We start from the raw sequence: 21,195 nt of genomic DNA on the forward strand, positions 1-21,195 counted from the left end.
CCTCCCACCTCCAAAGACATGCACCTGGGGATAGGCCCCTCCCACCTCCAAAGACATGCACCTGGGGATAGGCCCCTCCCACCTCCAAAGACATGCACCTGGGGATAGGTTCCTCCCACCTCCAAAGACATGCACCTGGGGATAGGCCCCTCCCACCTCCAAAGACATGCACCTGGGGATAGGCCCCTCCCACCTCCAAAGACATGCACCTGGGGATAGGCCCCTCCCACCTCCAAAGACATGCACCTGGGGATAGGCCCCTCCCACCTCCAAAGACATGCACCTGGGGATAGGCCCCTCCCACCTGGGGATAGGTTGATTGGCAACACTAAATGGTCCCTCGCGTGTGAATGCTGTGTGTCTGCGATGAGGTGGCAACTTGTGCAGCTGGGATAGGCTCCAGCTACCCCTCGACCCCGAGAGGGACAAGCGGTAGAAAATGGATGGTTGGATGGCTGTGTCAACATTTGGGGCGTGTTGAGTCCAACAAGAGGTTCCTGTTGTGCACTTCCGCTAAATGTGGGTTGAGATCAGAGGTTGTGGTGGTTTGTGAGTCCTTGGAGTCATGTGACCAAGGGATTGATTGAGTGATCAAAACAGAAGTGAATGTGTGGAAGACATTGTAAGAGACAATTGTTGATATCATTTTTATTGGACTATTTTCTTAGAAAAACAAATATACATAAGAAAGGATAAATATAAAAGGAACTGCAGGAAGAGAAGAAGAGTCCAAAGTTAGAAAGTGAAAGCGTGCGCTCAGGTCACATGACGGCACCGAGTCACGTGACTTACAAAGTGAAGAAGAAGAAGCCAGGTCATGCAACTAACTCGCTCCACTTGATTGGTTGTGACCCCGCCCCCTGCGCTGCCATTGGCTGATTCTTGGAAGGGTCTGACCCTGCCCCCTTCGCTGATTCTTGGGACTCGCCCTGACTGAGCCAACCCTTTTCCTTGTGTGGGAGCCAATCAGCAGCTGGTATCTGATCACATGGGAGAAAGTCAGGCGGTGGGCTGAGCATCATGGGTAGTGTGGAGTGTGTGGAACCCGCCTTCAAGTTCCGCCTTCCTGTCTTGAGACCTCAACGCCTCACGCCAGGAAGACTCTTGTTTTATTGCAGGAAGCTCCGCCCACACCCGGAGACCGCCGTAGGATCTCGGCGGTCATGTGACCTCAGGGGGCAACCGAGTGACGGTCGGCCATGTTGGAGGATTGACCAATGAGAGAAGAGATGAGGTCATCAGAGGTCACAGAGCGTCCTGGTCCCAAAAGGTGGAGAAGAAAACTCTTCCATGTAAAGTGCTTGTTAGCTGTGGTTATTCTCCTCACTTCTAGAACATTCTCTCCCCCAGTGAAGGTGTGGTTATTCTTAGCTAAATACTCTCCTGTGTTACTCCTCACTTCTGGAATGTTCTCTCCCCCAGTGAAGGTGTGGTTATTCTTAGCTAAATACTCTCCAGTGTTACTCCTCACTTCTGGAACGTTCTCTCCCCCAGTGAAGGTGTGGTTATTCTTAGCTAAATACTCTCCACAAGTGTTCCACCTGACTTCTGGAATGTTCTGTCTGACACCTCCCCCAGTGTGTCAGGCTGAGCTGCTCCCGCTCCCGCCGGCCTGCAACAGGAGAGCAGCGTTAGTCACCCCTCACAGGTGCATCATGGGAACTGCCACAACCCCACAGGTTGGTTGGCCCACTGCCTTGGTAGCAAAGATGGCGTCCTGTGGTCACGCCAGTGGCTTTGGAGCAAACATCTTCTCCCATGGCTCAGACGCCTCCACGGGACTGTAGGGCGCCATCTTTGCTACAGGGCGCCATCTTTGCTACAGGGCGCCATCTTTGCTACAGGACGCCATCTTTGCTACAGGACGCCATCTTTGCTACAGGGCGCCATCTTTGCTACGGGACGCCATCTTTGCTACAGGACGCCATCTTTGCTACAGGACACCATCTTTGCTACAGGACACCATCTTTGCTACAGGGCGCCATCTTTGCTACAGGACGCCATCTTTGCTACAGGACGCCATCTTTGCTACAGGGCGCCATCTTTGCTACAGGACACCATCTTTGCTACAGGGCGCCATCTTTGCTACAGGACGCCATCTTTGCTACAGGACACCATCTTTGCTACAGGACGCCATCTTTGCTACAGGACACCATCTTTGCTACACATCTTTGCTACACATCTTTGCTACAGCCTAGAAAGCCAGTTGGTGTGCAACTAGAGCGAGGTGTCATACCGTGTGGTCACAGTGGTGCACGACCACTGGTTAAAGCACAGCGGTGACGTGTAAAGCAAACAGGAAGTGATGATGATGATGATGATGATGATGACGATGAGAAGTTAGCATGTAGCTGTTAGCGTGTCCGCTTCACATCCACAAGGAAGTCTGTTAGCATCCCGCCATTAGCAAACAGCATGCTTTGTGGTTAGCAGGCGGTCGTGCTTCCGTGGGCGTTGTCAGCGGGCTGCGTGGGAGGGGCGGAGCTTGGCGTGTGCAGCAGGCTGACAAACAGGAAGAGGGTGGAGGTGGGCAGGTAGACGCAGAGGAAGAGGACCACGTCCTCGCTGAGGCAGAGCGCCAAGTCGCCGTGCTCCATCAGCGCCCAGTCCACCAACACCCCCACCAGCAGGTAGTACACCTGGAACTCCTGAAGGTCCTCCCACTCGCCATTGACCACGCCTCCACCGCCGTCACTCACCATGGGCTTCATCTCGGCGCCCTCTGAGGAAGTGGCCTTCACTCTGCTGCGCCCGCGGCCGGCCACGCGCTCCAGGCGCCGGCTGCTCTCCACGAACTCCTGCGGAAGAGAGACAGGCGTCATCGCGGTCAACGGGCGGCATGCGGCGGGCGGCGGCCTCACCATCAGAGCCTTGTCCATGAAGAACTCCTTGCCCGGCGTGCCGTCGTTGTACTTGGTGTCGATGGCAAAGCACAGGAAGAGCACGTCCACCACCATCTCGAAGACAGACAGGAAGCAGTGCGCCGCCAGGAAGGCGAAGAGGCAGACGATGACCAGCGGCAGCAGCCACTCGGCGTAATCTCGCCGGGCGTTGAGCAGCAGCACGCCGGCGAACGCCGTCGTCGTAACGACGAGAATCTGCCAGAGGACAATGGTGGTCGGTGTCCGGGAGCTCCATGGCGGACGCACTCACCTTCCCCAGGAAGAGCACCAGGTCTCCGATGGCGTTGACGGTGGCGACTCGCAGGGCGTTCTCCACCAGGAGCACAAAAGCGTCTCGCGCTGACGTGCAGAAGCTGGTGCTGTTGATGGCGGTGGCGGCGTATGCGTTCTGCCCCGCGGACAGGAAGCCAGTGATTAGCAGGTGAGTGAAAGTCAAAGTGAAAGTCAAAGTGAAAGTCACCTGGTTGAGATAGTTGAGGCACTTCTCTAAACACCACAAGCAGCAGATGCAGGACTTCAACACACAGCGAGCGCAGGCGTTCTCCTGAAACACACCCAGGTCAGCTGACTGCCACCTTCGCCCCGTTCCATCACGCTACCTCGCCCTCTAGCTGACTGCCACCCTCGCCCCGTTCCATCACGCTACCTCGCCCCCTAGCTGACTGCCACTCTCGCCCCGTTCCATCACGCTACCTCGCCCCCTAGCTGACTGCCACTCTCGCCCCGTTCCATCACGCTACCTCGCCCCCTAGCTGACTGCCACCCTCGCCCCGTTCCATCACGCTAACTCGCCCCCTAGCTGCCTGCCACTCTCGGCCCGTTCCATCACGCTACCTCGCCCCCTAGCTGCCTGCCACCCTCGCCCCGTTCCATCACGCTACCTCGCCCCCTAGCTGCCTGCCACCCTCGCCCCGTTCCATCACGCTACCTCGCCCCCTAGCTGCCTGCCACTCTCGCCCCGTTCCATCACGCTACCTCGCCCCCTAGCTGCCTGCCACTCTCGCCCCGTTCCATCACGCTACCTCGCCCCCTAGCTGCCTGCCACTCTCGCCCCGTTCCATCACGCTACCTCGCCCCCTAGCTGCCTGCCACTCTCGCCCCGTTCCATCACGCTACCTCGCCCCCTAGCTGCCTGCCACTCTCGCCCCGTTCCATCACGCTACCTCGCCCCCTAGCTGCCTGCCACCCTCGCCCCGTTCCATCACGCTACCTCGCCCCCTAGCTGCCTGCCACCCTCGCCCCGTTCCATCACGCTACCTCGCCCCCTAGCTGCCTGCCACCCTCGCCCCGTTCCATCACGCTACCTCGCCCCCTAGCTGCCTGCCACTCTCGCCCCGTTCCATCACGCTACCTCGCCCCCTAGCTGCCTGCCACTCTCGCCCCGTTCCATCACGCTACCTCGCCCCCTAGCTGCCTGCCACTCTCGCCCCGTTCCATCACGCTACCTCGCCCCCTAGCTGCCTGCCACTCTCGCCCCGTTCCATCACGCTACCTCGCCCCCTAGCTGCCTGCCACTCTCGCCCCGTTCCATCACGCTACCTCGCCCCCTAGCTGCCTGCCACTCTCGCCCCGTTCCATCACGCTACCTCGCCCCCTAGCTGCCTGCCACTCTCGCCCCGTTCCATCACGCTACCTCGCCCCCTAGCTGCCTGCCACTCTCGCCCCGTTCCATCACGCTACCTCGCCCCCTAGCTGCCTGCCACCCTCGCCCCGTTCCATCACGCTACCTCGCCCCCTAGCTGCCTGCCACCCTCGCCCCGTTCCATCACGCTACCTCGCCCCCTAGCTGCCTGCCACTCTCGCCCCGTTCCATCACGCTACCTCGCCCCCTAGCTGCCTGCCACTCTCGCCCCGTTCCATCACGCTACCTCGCCCCCTAGCTGCCTGCCACTCTCGCCCCGTTCCATCACGCTACCTCGCCCCCTAGCTGCCTGCCACCCTCGCCCCGTTCCATCACGCTACCTCGCCCCCTAGCTGCCTGCCACTCTCGCCCCGTTCCATCACGCTACCTCGCCCCCTAGCTGCCTGCCACTCTCGCCCCGTTCCATCACGCTACCTCGCCCCCTAGCTGCCTGCCACTCTCGCCCCGTTCCATCACGCTACCTCGCCCCCTAGCTGACTGCCACTCTCGCCCCGTTCCATCACGCTACCTCGCCCCCTAGCTGACTGCCACCCTCGCCCCGTTCCATCACGCTACCTCGCCCCCTAGCTGACTGCCACCCTCGCCCCGTTCCATCACGCTACCTCGCCCCCTAGCTGACTGCCACCCTCGCCCCGTTCCATCACGCTACCTCGCCCCCTAGCTGCCTGCCACCCTCGCCCCGTTCCATCACGCTACCTCGCCCCCTAGCTGACTGCCACCCTCGCCCCGTTCCATCACGCTACCTCGCCCCCTAGCTGCCTGCCACCCTCGCCCCGTTCCATCACGCTACCTCGCCCCCTAGCTGCCTGCCACCCTCGCCCCGTTCCATCACGCTACCTCGCCCCCTAGCTGCCTGCCACCCTCGCCCCGTTCCGTCACGCTACCTCGCCCCCTAGCTGACTGCCACCCTCGCCCCGTTCCGTCACGCTACCTCGCCCCCTAGCTGACTGCCACCCTCGCCCCGTTCCGTCACGCTACCTCGCCCCCTAGCTGCCTGCCACCCTCGCCCCGTTCCGTCACGCTACCTCGCCCCCTAGCTGCCTGCCACCCTCGCCCCGTTCCGTCACGCTACCTCGCCCCCTAGCTGCCTGCCACCCTCGCCCCGTTCCGTCACGCTACCTCGCCCCCTAGCTGCCTGCCACCCTCGCCCCGTTCCGTCACGCTACCTCTCCCCCTAGCTGACTGCCACCCTCGCCCCGTTCCGTCACGCTACCTCGCCCCCTAGCTGACTGCCACCCTCGCCCCGTTCCGTCACGCTACCTCGCCCCCTAGCTGCCTGCCACCCTCGCCCCGTTCCATCACGCTACCTCGCCCCCTAGCTGCCTGCCACCCTCGCCCCGTTCCATCACGCTACCTCGCCCCCTAGCTGCCTGCCACCCTCGCCCCGTTCCATCACGCTACCTCGCCCCCTAGCTGCCTGCCACCCTCGCCCCGTTCCATCACGCTACCTCGCCCCCTAGCTGCCTGCCACCCTCGCCCCGTTCCATCACGCTACCTCGCCCCCTAGCTGCCTGCCACCCTCGCCCCGTTCCATCACGCTACCTCGCCCCCTAGCTGCCTGCCACCCTCGCCCCGTTCCATCACGCTACCTCGCCCCCTAGCTGCCTGCCACCCTCGCCCCGTTCCATCACGCTACCTCGCCCCCTAGCTGCCTGCCACCCTCGCCCCGTTCCATCACGCTACCTCGCCCCCTAGCTGCCTGCCACCCTCGCCCCGTTCCATCACGCTACCTCGCCCCCTAGCTGCCTGCCACCCTCGCCCCGTTCCATCACGCTACCTCGCCCCCTAGCTGCCTGCCACCCTCGCCCCGTTCCATCACGCTACCTCGCCCCCTAGCTGCCTGCCACCCTCGCCCCGTTCCATCACGCTACCTCGCCCTTCAGCTGACTGCCACCCTCGCCCCGTTCCATCACGCTACCTCTCCCCCTAGCTGCCTGCCACCCTCGCCCCGTTCCATCACGCTACCTCGCCCCCTAGCTGCCTGCCACCCTCGCCCCGTTCCATCACGCTACCTCGCCCCCTAGCTGCCTGCCACCCTCGCCCCGTTCCATCACGCTACCTCGCCCCCTAGCTGCCTGCCACCCTCGCCCCGTTCCATCACGCTACGTCACCCCCTAGCTGCCTGCCACCCTCGCCCCGTTCCATCACGCTACCTCGCCCCCTAGCTGCCTGCCACCCTCGCCCCGTTCCATCACGCTACCTCGCCCCCTAGCTGACTGCCACCCTCGCCCCGTTCCATCACGCTACCTCGCCCCCTAGCTGCCTGCCACCCTCGCCCCGTTCCATCACGCTACCTCGCCCCCTAGCTGCCTGCCACCCTCGCCCCGTTCCATCACGCTACCTCGCCCCCTAGCTGCCTGCCACCCTCGCCCCGTTCCATCACGCTACCTCGCCCCCTAGCTGCCTGCCACCCTCGCCCCGTTCCATCACGCTACGTCACCCCCTAGCTGCCTGCCACCCTCGCCCCGTTCCATCACGCTACCTCGCCCCCTAGCTGCCTGCCACCCTCGCCCCGTTCCATCACGCTACCTCGCCCCCTAGCTGACTGCCACCCTCGCCCCGTTCCATCACGCTACCTCGCCCCCTAGCTGCCTGCCACCCTCGCCCCGTTCCATCACGCTACCTCGCCCCCTAGCTGCCTGCCACTCTCGCCCCGTTCCATCACGCTACCTCGCCCCCTAGCTGCCTGCCACTCTCGCCCCGTTCCATCACGCTACCTCGCCCCCTAGCTGACTGCCACTCTCGCCCCGTTCCATCACGCTACCTCGCCCCCTAGCTGACTGCCACCCTCGCCCCGTTCCATCACGCTACCTCGCCCCCTAGCTGCCTGCCACTCTCGCCCCGTTCCATCACGCTACCTCGCCCCCTAGCTGCCTGCCACTCTCGCCCCGTTCCATCACGCTACCTCGCCCCCTAGCTGACTGCCACTCTCGCCCCGTTCCATCACGCTACCTCGCCCCCTAGCTGACTGCCACCCTCGCCCCGTTCCATCACGCTACCTCGCCCCCTAGCTGACTGCCACCCTCGCCCCGTTCCATCACGCTACCTCGCCCCCTAGCTGCCTGCCACCCTCGCCCCGTTCCATCACGCTACCTCGCCCCCTAGCTGACTGCCACTCTCGCCCCGTTTCATCACGCTACCTCGCCCCCTAGCTGCCTGCCACCCTCGCCCCGTTCCATCACGCTACCTCGCCCCCTAGCTGACTGCCACCCTCGCCCCGTTCCATCACGCTACCTCGCCCCCTAGCTGACTGCCACTCTCGCCCCGTTCCATCACGCTACCTCGCCCCCTAGCTGACTGCCACCCTCGCCCCGTTCCATCACGCTACATCGCCCCCTAGCTGCCTGCCACCCTCGCCCCGTTCCATCATGCTACCTCGCCCCCTAGCTGACTGCCACCCTCGCCCCGTTCCATCACGCTACCTCGCCCCCTAGCTGCCTGCCACTCTCGCCCCGTTCCATCACGCTACCTCGCCCCCTAGCTGACTGCCACTCTCGCCCCGTTCCATCACGCTACCTCGCCCCCTAGCTGCCTGCCACCCTCGCCCCGTTCCATCACGCTACCTCGCCCCCTAGCTGCCTGCCACCCTCGCCCCGTTCCATCATGCTACCTCGCCCCCTAGCTGCCTGCCACCCTCGCCCCGTTCCATCACGCTACCTCGCCCCCTAGCTGACTGCCACTCTCGCCCCGTTCCATCACGCTACCTCGCCCCCTAGCTGCCTGCCACCCTCGCCCCGTTCCATCACGCTACCTCGCCCCCTAGCTGCCTGCCACCCTCGCCCTGTTCCATCATGCTACCTCGCCCCCTAGCTGACTGCCACCCTCGCCCCGTTCCATCACGCTACCTCGCCCCCTAGCTGCCTGCCACTCTCGCCCCGTTCCATCACGCTACCTCGCCCCCTAGCTGCCTGCCACCCTCGCCCCGTTCCATCACGCTACCTCGCCCCCTAGCTGCCTGCCACCCTCGCCCCGTTCCATCATGCTACCTCGCCCCCTAGCTGACTGCCACCCTCGCCCCGTTCCATCACGCTACCTCGCCCCCTAGCTGCCTGCCACCCTCGCCCCGTTCCATCACGCTACCTCGCCCCCTAGCTGACTGCCACTCTCGCCCCGTTCCATCACGCTACCTCGCCCCCTAGCTGCCTGCCACCCTCGCCCCGTTCCATCACGCTACCTCGCCCCCTAGCTGACTGCCACCCTCGCCCCGTTCCATCACGCTACCTCGCCCCCTAGCTGACTGCCACTCTCGCCCCGTTCCATCACGCTACCTCGCCCCCTAGCTGACTGCCACCCTCGCCCCGTTCCATCACGCTACCTCGCCCCCTAGCTGCCTGCCACCCTCGCCCCGTTCCATCACGCTACCTCGCCCCCTAGCTGACTGCCACCCTCGCCCCGTTCCATCACGCTACCTCGCCCCCTAGCTGCCTGCCACCCTCGCCCCGTTCCATCACGCTACCTCGCCCCCTAGCTGCCTGCCACCCTCGCCCCGTTCCATCACGCTACCTCGCCCCCTAGCTGCCTGCCACCCTCGCCCCGTTCCATCACGCTACCTCGCCCCCTAGCTGCCTGCCACCCTCGCCCCGTTCCATCACGCTACCTCGCCCCCTAGCTGCCTGCCACCCTCGCCCCGTTCCATCACGCTACCTCGCCCCCTAGCTGACTGCCACTCTCGCCCCGTTCCATCACGCTACCTCGCCCCCTAGCTGCCTGCCACCCTCGCCCCGTTCCATCACGCTACCTCGCCCCCTAGCTGCCTGCCACCCTCGCCCCGTTCCATCACGCTACCTCGCCCCCTAGCTGCCTGCCACCCTCGCCCCGTTCCATCACGCTACCTTGCCCTTCAGCTGCCTGCTGACGTAGATGAGCATCAGACGAGGGACCTTCACCAGGGTGATGATGAAGGAGCCCTTGGCCACCGTGCCCACGTGGTACCTGAGCAGCCTCAGAGCCGCGTGCACAATGGGCCACGCAGGAAGTCGCTTCTTGTCCCTGCAGACAGCACACCTGGCCGTCAGCACACCTGGGTGCGCTCGTAGCTGCACCTGCACACACCTGGTGAAGTAGTAGGTGACCACCGCCCCCGCCACCGTCATCTGCTGGCACGCCAGGATGAACTCTGTGATCCACACCAGACCCACAGCGTGGTACCAGGTCAGGTACTCCAGAGGCCCCGTCAGACGGAACTCCGTCAGGCCCGTCTCCTCGTTGTGGACCGGCTCTCCTGCACGTCAAACACCACATCAGCAGCAGCTCCTACTGTCACGTTGCCATGGACACAACTCTCCCAGCCAATCAGATCGCAATGGCGGAACTGAAAAATCGTTATTTTATAATAGCATGGTGAAGGAATTAGCATGTTAAGACTCTCTGCTAATTTAGCAACCGCATACCACAAAGTCATATAACTTGCTACTGTTAGCATTATATTGCTTATAATAGCATGCTAACTTTTTAGCCAATTCTACCGCCGTGCAGCCATCACATAAGTTAGTACGTGACATATGTTAACTGTTAGCATGCTAACTTTGAATTGATAGGCTGTTAGCATTCTATCATGCTAACGTTAACATTAGCGTGCTATCAACCAATTTTACAGCTCAGAGTCATAAATAAATAGGCGATATATGTTGTTAGCATAGTAGCTTGCTAACTATTTGAGCCAGTTTTGCCACTGTACAGCACAGAGTCATAGAACTTGGTACAGGAAATATGTTAACTGTTAGCATGGGCGGGGCTTTCTACCGATCACCACCTGCTGGTGAGTTGGCTGCGATTGTGGGGGAGGATACTGGACAGACCTGGCAGACCCAAACGCCTTGTGAGGGTCTGCTGGGAACGTCAGAGAGAGTTTCAAATCCCACCTTTGGAAAAACTTGAACATGTCACGAGGGAGGTGCTGGACATTGAGTCCAAGTGGACCATGTTCTGTGCCTCCATTGTCGAGGCAGTTAATTGGAGGTGTGGCCGCAAGGTGGTTGGTGCTTGTCGTGGCGGTAATCCTAGAACCCCCTGGTGGAAAGAGTCCTATCGGGTTCTTTTGGCTCATAGGACTCCGGAGGCAGCAGACAGGTACCGACAGGCCAAGCGGTGTGCGGCTTCAGTGGTCGCGGAAGTAAAAACTCGGACATGGGAGGAGTTCAGGGAAACTATGGAAAACGACTTCCGGACGTCTTTAAAGCGATTCTGGACCACCATCCGCCGCCTCAGGAAGGGGAAGCTGTGCACTATCAACACCGTGTATGGTGCGGACGGTGTTCTGTTGACCTCAACTGTGGATGTTGTGGATCAGTGGAGGGAATACTTCGAAGACCTCCTCAATCCCACCAACACATCTTCCAAGGAGGAAGCAGTGCCTGGGGAGTCTGTGGTGGACTCTCCTATTTCTGGGGCTGAGGTCGGTGAGGTAGTTAAAAAGCTCCTCGGTGGCAAGAACCCGGGGGTGGATGAGACCCGCCCGGACTTCCTAAAGCTCTGGATGCTGTGGGGCTGTCTTGGTTGACAAGACTCTGCAGCATCGCGTGGACATCGGGGGCGGTACCTCTGGATTGGCAGACCGGGGTGGTGGTCCCTCTCTTTAAGAAGGGGGACCGGAGGGTGTGTTCCAACTACCGTGGGATCACACTCCTCAGCCTTCCCTGTAAGGTTTATTGAGGATAGTCTATGAGAATCAGCACCTCCAAGTCCGAGTCCATGGTTCTCGCCCAGAAAAGGGTGGAGTGCCACCTTCGGGTTGGGGAGGAGACCCTGCCCCAAGTGGAGGAGTTCAAGTACCTAGGAGTCTTGTTCACGAGTGAGGGAAGAGTGGATGGTGAGGTCAACAGGAGGATCGGTGCGGCGTCTTCAGTAATGCGGACGTTATACCGATCCGTTGTGGTGAAGAAGGAGCTGAGCCGGAAGGCAAAGCTCTCAATTTACCGGTCGATCTACGTTCCCATCCTCACCTATGGTCATGAGCTTTGGGTTATGACCGAAAGGATAAGATCACGGGTACAAGCGGCCCAAATGAGTTTGGGTCTCTCCCTTAGAGATAGGGTGAGAAGCTCTGCCATCCGGGAGGAACTCAAAGTAAAGCCGCTGCTCCTCCACATGGAGAGGAGCCAGATGAGGTGGTTCGGGCATCTGGTCAGGATGCCCGAACCACCTCCCTAGGGAGACCTCACCTCGGATAAGCAGGAGAAGATGGATGGATGAATAGATTCTTTTTTTTCTGCTTTAAGTGCTAGCTGTTGCTATGATAGCACGCTAGGATTATGGAGGTGATATGTGCTAGCTGTTGCTATGATAGCATGCTAAGATTATGGAGGTGATATGTGCTAGCTGTTGCTATGATAGCATGCTAAGATTATGGAGGTGATATGTGCTAGCTGTTGCTATGATAGCATGCTAACTTTCTCATCCAATGTTGCCACTGTACACCTTCGTCATGTTACTTGGGACATGACATAGGCCAACTGTTAGCATGATAGTGTTTTGAGTTGATTTTGCATGTCTCATCATAGAACTTGTCCATTCTGACCGTTGGCATGCTAATATTAGCATTTCAGTTGAATTGGCCCATGGTGTGTCATCTAGTTTGCATAATTGGTCATGCCGCAAGGGACGCACCGCTGGTCCCCAGGAAGAGCAGGACCAGGACCCAGTAGAGCCAGAAGAGGAGCAGCAGCAGGAAGGTGATGAAGGGCTGGAGGGTGAGGAGCGGCAGGTGGATGAAGACTTTGCCCGCCACGTGGAACAGAGCGATGGCCAACGCCACTCGCTTCCTCATGAAGAGCATCAGCAGCAGCAAGATGACCTGCAACCTCAACATTTGTCAGGACTTCAGAATAAAAGCACCGCTTGTTTACTGGGACCTACGGTGAAGACGCTGGCGGCGATGGCGTAGACCAGCAGCGTCTGGTTCGCGTCTGGCCTCGACGACTCCTCCTCCTCTTCCTCCGTCACCTTTGTGTGGGTGTCGTTGCCGTGGAGACGGTGGTCCACGTAGAACCACCACAGCACGCCGGTACCGCCTGAGACGGGATGACATGTCACGCTCTTGTTTTGAAAACAAGGCAGAAGTGAGCTCACCGAGAGAAGCCAGGACCGCCAAGGATGTGAGGATCCAGACCAGGACGGCCGAGATGTAGCGAATGATCACCATGAGGATCATGGACAGCACTGAGACCGAGAAAATGGCGGCTCAAGCTCGGGCATTTTCACAATAAGAGCGCCCTGTCCTAACTCACCCAACGCCAGAAGACAAAGTCCCACGATGACTTCTTTACTGGCCACCACGCCGGCGATGACTCGGTGCAGGAAGGAGTCGTCGCTGACGAAGGTGACCACGGCCTGTGCGAACTTGGTGTAGCACGCCAAGTCCAGCGGCGTGCAGCGGTTGAAGAGTGGCAGAGGCTTGCTGCACGGGACACACCACAGTTTCAAGGCGGGACACACCACAGTTTAAAGGCGGGACACACCACAGTTTAGAGGCGGGACACACCACAGTTTAAAGGCGGGACACACCACAGTTTAAAGGCGGGACAGACAAAGAGTGGCAGAGGCTTGCTGCATGGGACACACCACAGTTTAAAGGCGGGACACACCACAGTTTAAAGGCGGGACACACCACAGTTTAGAGGCGGGACACACCACAGTTTAAAGGCGGGACACACCACAGTTTAAAGGCGGGACACACCACAGTTTAGAGGCGGGACACACCACAGTTTAAAGGCGGGACACACCACAGTTTAAAGGCGGGACACACCACAGTTTAAAGGCGGGACACACCACAGTTTAAAGGCGGGACACACCACAGTTTAGAGGCGGGACACACCACAGTTTAAAGGCGGGACACACCACAGTTTAAAGGCGGGACACACCACAGTTTAAAGGCGGGACACACCACAGTTTAAAGGCGGGACACACCACAGTTTAAAGGCGGGACACACCACAGTTTAAAGGCGGGACACACCACAGTTTAAAGGCGGGACACACCACAGTTTAGAGGCGGGACACACCACAGTTTAGAGGCGGGACACACCACAGTTTAAAGGCGGGACACACCACAGTTTAAAGGCGGGACACACCACAGTTTAAAGGCGGGACAGACAAAGAGTGGCAGAGGCTTGCTGCATGGGACACACCACAGTTTAAAGGCGGGACACACCACAGTTTAAAGGCGGGACACACCACAGTTTAAAGGCGGGACACACCACAGTTTAAAGGCGGGACACACCACAGTTTAAAGGCGGGACACACCACAGTTTAAAGGCGGGACACACCACAGTTTAAAGGCGGGACACACCACAGTTTAAAGGCGGGACACACCACAGTTTAAAGGCGGGACACACCACAGTTTAAAGGCAGGACAGACAAAGAGTGGCAGAGGCTTGCTGCATGGGACACACCACAGTTTAAAGGCGGGACACACCACAGTTTAAAGGCGGGACACACCACAGTTTAAAGGCGGGACACACCACAGTTTAGAGGCGGGACACACCACAGTTTAAAGGCGGGACACACCACAGTTTAAAGGCGGGACACACCACAGTTTAGAGGCGGGACACACCACAGTTTAAAGGCGGGACACACCACAGTTTAAAGGCGGGACACACCACAGTTTAAAGGCGGGACACACCACAGTTTAGAGGCGGGACACACCACAGTTTAGAGGCGGGACACACCACAGTTTAAAGGCGGGACACACCACAGTTTAAAGGCGGGACACACCACAGTTTAAAGGCGGGACAGACAAAGAGTGGCAGAGGCTTGCTGCATGGGACACACCACAGTTTAAAGGCGGGACACACCACAGTTTAAAGGCGGGACACACCACAGTTTAAAGGCGGGACACACCACAGTTTAAAGGCGGGACACACCACAGTTTAAAGGCGGGACACACCACAGTTTAAAGGCGGGACACACCACAGTTTAAAGGCGGGACACACCACAGTTTAAAGGCGGGACACACCACAGTTTAAAGGCAGGACAGACAAAGAGTGGCAGAGGCTTGCTGCATGGGACACACCACAGTTTAAAGGCGGGACACACCACAGTTTAAAGGCGGGACACACCACAGTTTAAAGGCGGGACACACCACAGTTTAGAGGCGGGACACACCACAGTTTAAAGGCGGGACACACCACAGTTTAAAGGCGGGACACACCACAGTTTAAAGGCGGGACAGACAAAGAGTGGCAGAGGCTTGCTGCATGGGACACACCACAGTTTAAAGGCGGGACACACCACAGTTTAAAGGCGGGACACACCACAGTTTAAAGGCGGGACACACCACAGTTTAAAGGCGGGACACACCACAGTTTAAAGGCGGGACACACCACAGTTTAAAGGCGGGACACACCACAGTTTAAAGGCAGGACAGACAAAGAGTGGCAGAGGCTTGCTGCATGGGACACACCACAGTTTAAAGGCGGGACACACCACAGTTTAAAGGCGGGACACACCACAGTTTAAAGGCGGGACACACCACAGTTTAGAGGCGGGACACACCACAGTTTAGAGGCGGGACAGACAAAGAGTGGCAGAGGCTTGCTGCATGGGACACACCACAGTTTAAAGGCGGGACACACCACAGTTTAAAGGCGGGACACACCACAGTTTAAAGGCGGGACACACCACAGTTTAAAGGCGGGACACACCACAGTTTAAAGGCGGGACACACCACAGTTTAAAGGCGGGACACACCACAGTTTAAAGGCAGGACAGACAAAGAGTGGCAGAGGCTTGCTGCATGGGACACACCACAGTTTAAAGGCGGGACACACCACAGTTTAAAGGCGGGACACACCACAGTTTAAAGGCGGGACACACCACAGTTTAGAGGCGGGACACACCACAGTTTAGAGGCGGGACAGACAAAGAGTGGCAGAGGCTTGCTGCATGGGACACACCACAGTTTAAAGGCGGGACACACCACAGTTTAAAGGCGGGACACACCACAGTTTAGAGGCGGGACACACCACAGTTTAAAGGCGGGACACACCACAGTTTAAAGGTGGGACACACCACAGTTTAGAGGCGGGACACACCACAGTTTAAAGGCGGGACAGACAAAGAGTGGTAGAGGCTTGCTGCATGGGACACACCACAGTTTAAAGGCGGGACACACCACAGTTTAGAGGCGGGACACACCACAGTTTAAAGGCGGGACACACCACAGTTTAAAGGCAGGACACACCACAGTTTAAAGGCGGGACACACCACAGTTTAGAGGCGGGACACACCACAGTTTAGAGGCGGGACACACCACAGTTTAAAGGCGGGACACACCACAGTTTAAAGGCGGGACACACCACAGTTTAAAGGCGGGACAGACAAAGAGTGGCAGAGGCTTGCTGCATGGGACACACCACAGTTTAAAGGCGGGACACACCACAGTTTAAAGGCGGGACACACCACAGTTTAAAGGCGGGACACACCACAGTTTAAAGGCGGGACACACCACAGTTTAAAGGCGGGACACACCACAGTTTAAAGGCGGGACACACCACAGTTTAAAGGCAGGACAGACAAAGAGTGGCAGAGGCTTGCTGCATGGGACACACCACAGTTTAAAGGCGGGACACACCACAGTTTAAAGGCGGGACACACCACAGTTTAAAGGCGGGACACACCACAGTTTAGAGGCGGGACACACCACAGTTTAGAGGCGGGACAGACAAAGAGTGGCAGAGGCTGGCTGCATGGGACACACCACAGTTTAAAGGCGGGACACACCACAGTTTAAAGGCGGGACACACCACAGTTTAGAGGCGGGACACACCACAGTTTAAAGGCGGGACACACCACAGTTTAAAGGTGGGACACACCACAGTTTAGAGGCGGGACACACCACAGTTTAAAGGCGGGACAGACAAAGAGTGGCAGAGGCTTGCTGCATGGGACACACCACAGTTTAAAGGCGGGACACACCACAGTTTAAAGGCGGGACACACCACAGTTTAGAGGCGGGACAGACAAAGAGTGGCAGAGGCTTGCTGCATGGGACACACCACAGTTTAAAGGCGGGACACACCACAGTTTAAAGGCGGGACACACCACAGTTTAAAGGCGGGACACACCACAGTTTAAAGGCGGGACACACCACAGTTTAAAGGCGGGACACACCACAGTTTAAAGGCGGGACAGACAAAGAGTGGCAGAGGCTTGCTGCATGGGACACACCACAGTTTAAAGGCGGGACACACCACAGTTTAGAGGCGGGACAGACAAAGAGTGGCAGAGGCTTGCTGCATGGGACACACCACAGTTTAAAGGCGGGACACACCACAGTTTAAAGGCGGGACACACCACAGTTTAAAGGCGGGACACACCACAGTTTAGAGGTGGGACAAACAATGTTTAGAGGCGGGACAAACAAAGTTTAGAGGTGGGACAAACAAAGTTTAGAGGCGGGACAAAGCAAAGGCTAGAGGCGGGACAAAGCAAAGTTTAGAGGCGGGACAAAGCAAAGTTTAGAGGCGGGACAAAGCAAAGGCTAGAGGCGGGACAAAGCAAAGTTTAGAGGCGGGACAAAGCAAAGTTTAGAGGTGGGACAAAGCAAAGTTTAGAGGCGGGACACACCACAGTTTAAAGGCAGGACACACCACAGTTTAAAGGTGGGACACACCACAGTTTAGAGGCGGGACAGACAAAGAGTGGCAGAGGCTTGCTGCATGGGACACACCACAGTTTAAAGGCGGGACACACCACAGTTTAGAGGTGGGACAAACAAAGTTTAGAGGCGGGACAAACAAAGTTTAGAGGTGGGACAAACAAAGTTTAGAGGCGGGACAAAGCAAAGGCTAGAGGCGGGACAAAGCAAAGTTTAGAGGCGGGACAAAGCAAAGTTTAGAGGCGGGACAAAGCAAAGGCTAGAGGCGGGACAAAGCAAAGTTTAGAGGCGGGACAAAGCAAAGTTTAGAGGTGGGACAAAGCAAAGTTTAGAGGCGGGACAAACAAAGTTTAGAGGCGGGACAAAGCAAAGGCTAGAGGCGGGACAAAGCAAAGTTTAGAGGCGGGACAAAGCAAAGTTTAGAGGTGGGACAAAGCAAAGTTTAGAGGCGGGACAAAGCAAAGTTTAGAAGTGGGACAAAGCAAAGTTTAGAGGCGGGACAAAGCAAAGGCTAGAGGCGGGACAAAGCAAAGTTTAGAGGCGGGACAAAGCAAAGTTTAGAGGTGGGACAAAGCAAAGTTTAGAGGCGGGACAAAGCAAAGTCTAGAGGCGGGACAAAGCAAAGTTTAGAGGCGGGACAAAGACCGCTTGGAGACTGGACTCACCTGGGCGGGACAGGGAGTTTGGGACACTTGGAGAACCTCTCGGGCACAGCGGGGTACTTGTGACCAGCTAGCTCGTACGAGCACAACTCCGAACCTGAAAGTCATGTGACCATGTAACCATGACAACGTTTGAAAGAGGTTAAAACCCGTTTAAAATTCTCTGCCAAAGAAGTCTGGACCCATACCAAGTTATTTGTATATGGTAGGTGGGATGATGCGGACCCCTTTGTTACTGAATACTTCCCAACACTGCCTTGGAGACTTTGGATGTAACATCATTATTTATCTTAGTTCAGGGGTCTGCCACCTGCGGCTCTTTGGCAACTCTGATGCGGCTCAGCTGCACAATCGCCGACCCCCCAGATTGTTGCAGGGAGATTCCGGAATTCGATGCCTCTCCCGGACATCACCCGGAATCAACGTACTCCAATTTTCACTCGGACTACAATATTAAGGGCGTGCCGTGATGATATTACTCTTAACGTCCTCTTGAACGTCATACCGCCCGCCATTCACGGAATGCTATTTGCGTCCTCTTGAACGTCATCACGCCCGCCATTCACGGAATGCTATTTGCGTCCTCTTGAACGTCATCACGCCCGCCATTCGTGCGGACCTTACACATGCATTTTGCTGCTTCTATCGACACATGCATGAGATTGCAAAGCATACTGGGTGACACAGAGTACACTGACGGTTGTGATATAAACAACTTTCACACTCCTACTAATATGCGCCACATTGTGAACCCACACAAAAGAAGAATGACAAACTCATTTCGGGAGAAAATCCTCACAGTAACACAACATAAATGCAACACAACAAATACCCAGAATCCTTTGCATCCATGACACTTGGTGACTATGTTATGTCAATCACATGCAACATTACCCTGTCACTCACATGCAACATTACCCTGTCGCTCACATGCAATATTACCCTGTCACTCACATGCAACATGTGTTCATCACAGACATGACTTACACTCCACTACAGTGTCACTCACATGCAACATGTGTTCATCACAGACATGACTTACACTCCACTACAGTGTCACTCACATGCAACATGTGTTCATCACAGACATGACTTACACTCCACTACAGTGTCACTCACATGCAACATGTGTTCATCACAGACATGACTTACACTCCACTACAGTGTCACTCACATGCAACATCATGTGTTCATCACAGACATGACTTACACTCCACTACAGTGTCACTCACATGCAACATCATGTGTTCATCACAGACATGACTTACACTCCACTACAGTGTCACTCACATGCAACATGTGTTCATCATAGACATGACTTACACTCCACTACAGTGTCACTCACATGCAACATCATGTGTTCATCACAGACATGACTTACACTCCACTACAGTGTCACTCACATGCAACATCATGTGTTCATCACAGACATGACTTACACTCCACTACAGTGTCACTCACATGCAACATGTGTTCATCATAGACATGACTTACACTCCACTACAGTGTCACTCACATGCAACATCATGTGTTCATCACAGACATGACTTACACTCCACTACAGTGTCACTCACATGCAACATCATGTGTTCATCACAGACATCATCCTCAAGGCTTTGGTCAGGCTGATTACAAAAAGAAATACTCATCCAAAATAGTGCAAAAGGGACTCATTAAAAGTGATGAAAAAGTTCACATGCAATGATTTAGTGCCACAACTATTCAATGAATAATAAGTAGTTGATGAGTGAATGCTCCGAAGCTGAAGTTGAAGTGAAATGCCAACAAAACGTAGTTTGAATGGAAGAATAGTTTGGATGTTGGAATGTTTCAATGTTGAAGACTTTCCAGGAAAAGGGGATTTAGGTTTGGAAGTTGGGAAAGTGTGAGTGTGAATGTCCAGGAGGAGTGGATGTTGGAATTGTGTCAATCAGAAGGTGGCGATATTGGAAGGTGATGTGGTGATATTGGAAGGTGATGTGGTGATATTGGAAGGTGATGTGGTGATATTGGAAGGTGATGTGGTGATATTGGAAGGTGATGTGGTGATATTGGAAGGTGATGTGGTGATATTGGAAGGTGATGTGGTGATATTGGAAGGTGATGTGGTGATATTGGAAGGTGATGTGGTGATATTGGAAGGTGATGTGGTGATATTTGAAGGTGATGTGGTGATATTCTAAGGTGATGTGGTGATATTGGAAGGTGATGTGGTGATATTGGAAGGTGATGTGGTGATATTGGAAGGTGATGTGGTGATATTGGAAGGTGATGTGGTGATATTGGAAGGTGATGTGGTGATATTGGAAGGTGATGTGGTGATATCGGAAGGTGATGTGGTGATATCGGAAGGTGATGTGGTGATATTGGAAGGTGATGTGGTGATATTGGAAGGTGATGTGGTGATATTGGAAGGTGATGTGGTGATATTTGAAGGTGATGTGGTGATATTTGAAGGTGATGTGGTGATATTGGAAGGTGATGTGGTGATATTGGAAGGTGATGTGGTGATATTGGAAGGTGATGTGGTGATATTGGAAGGTGATGTGGTGATATTGGAAGGTGATGTGGTGATATTGGAAGGTGATGTGGTGATATTTGAAGGTGATGTGGTGATATTGGAAGGTGATGTGGTGATATTTGAAGGTGATGTGGTGATATTTGAAGGTGATGTGGTGATATTTGAAGGTGATGTGGTGATATTGGAAGGTGATGTGGTGATATTGGAAGGTGATGTGGTGATATTGGAAGGTGATGTGGTGATATTGGAAGGTGATGTGGTGATATTTGAAGGTGATGTGGTGATATTTGAAGGTGATGTGGTGATAATGGAAGGTGATGTGGTGATATTGGAAGGTGATGTGGTGATATTGGAAGGTGATGTGGTGATATTGGAAGGTGATGTGGTGATATTGGAAGGTGATGTGGTGATATTGGAAGGTGATGTGGTGATATTGGAAGGTGATGTGGTGATATTGGAAGGTGATGTGGTGATATTGGAAGGTGATGTGGTGATATTGGAAGGTGATGTGGTGATATTTGAAGGTGATGTGGTGATATTCTAAGGTGATGTGGTGATATTTGAAGGTGATGTGGTGATATTGGAAGGTGATGTGGTGATATTGGAAGGTGATGTGGTGATATTGGAAGGTGATGTGGTGATATTGGAAGGTGATGTGGTGATATTGGAAGGTGATGTGGTGATATCGGAAGGTGATGTGGTGATATCGGAAGGTGATGTGGTGATATTGGAAGGTGATGTGGTGATATTGGAAGGTGATGTGGTGATATTGGAAGGTGATGTGGTGATATTTGAAGGTGATGTGGTGATATTTGAAGGTGATGTGGTGATATTGGAAGGTGATGTGGTGATATTGGAAGGTGATGTGGTGATAT

The 21,195-nt window shown here is 56.1% G+C and overlaps 1 protein-coding gene across 2 annotated transcripts in view; it reads right to left on the reverse strand.

Annotated features, from left to right (window-relative positions):
• Positions 1–632: 632 nt before the first annotated feature.
• slc44a1b (solute carrier family 44 member 1b) overlaps positions 633–21,195 on the reverse strand; it is a 44,500-nt gene continuing 23,937 nt past the window's right edge. For both annotated transcript variants that reach the window (XM_061891857.1, XM_061891856.1), the window contains exons 5-16: positions 17,803–17,896; positions 12,771–12,940; positions 12,613–12,702; positions 12,400–12,554; positions 12,151–12,337; positions 9,598–9,766; positions 9,378–9,534; positions 3,364–3,447; positions 3,154–3,291; positions 2,862–3,098; positions 2,700–2,798; positions 633–1,612 (exon numbers count right to left, since the gene is read on the reverse strand). In XM_061891857.1, coding sequence (XP_061747841.1) covers positions 1,583–1,612; positions 2,700–2,798; positions 2,862–3,098; positions 3,154–3,291; positions 3,364–3,447; positions 9,378–9,534; positions 9,598–9,766; positions 12,151–12,337; positions 12,400–12,554; positions 12,613–12,702; positions 12,771–12,940; positions 17,803–17,896 — 1,610 coding nt within the window. In that variant the 3' untranslated portion in view covers positions 633–1,582. The remainder of the gene's footprint in view (positions 1,613–2,699; positions 2,799–2,861; positions 3,099–3,153; positions 3,292–3,363; positions 3,448–9,377; positions 9,535–9,597; positions 9,767–12,150; positions 12,338–12,399; positions 12,555–12,612; positions 12,703–12,770; positions 12,941–17,802; positions 17,897–21,195) is intronic.

This window comes from Nerophis ophidion, linkage group LG29, assembly GCF_033978795.1.
Source record: "Nerophis ophidion isolate RoL-2023_Sa linkage group LG29, RoL_Noph_v1.0, whole genome shotgun sequence".
Lineage (NCBI taxonomy): Eukaryota > Metazoa > Chordata > Actinopteri > Syngnathiformes > Syngnathidae > Nerophis > Nerophis ophidion.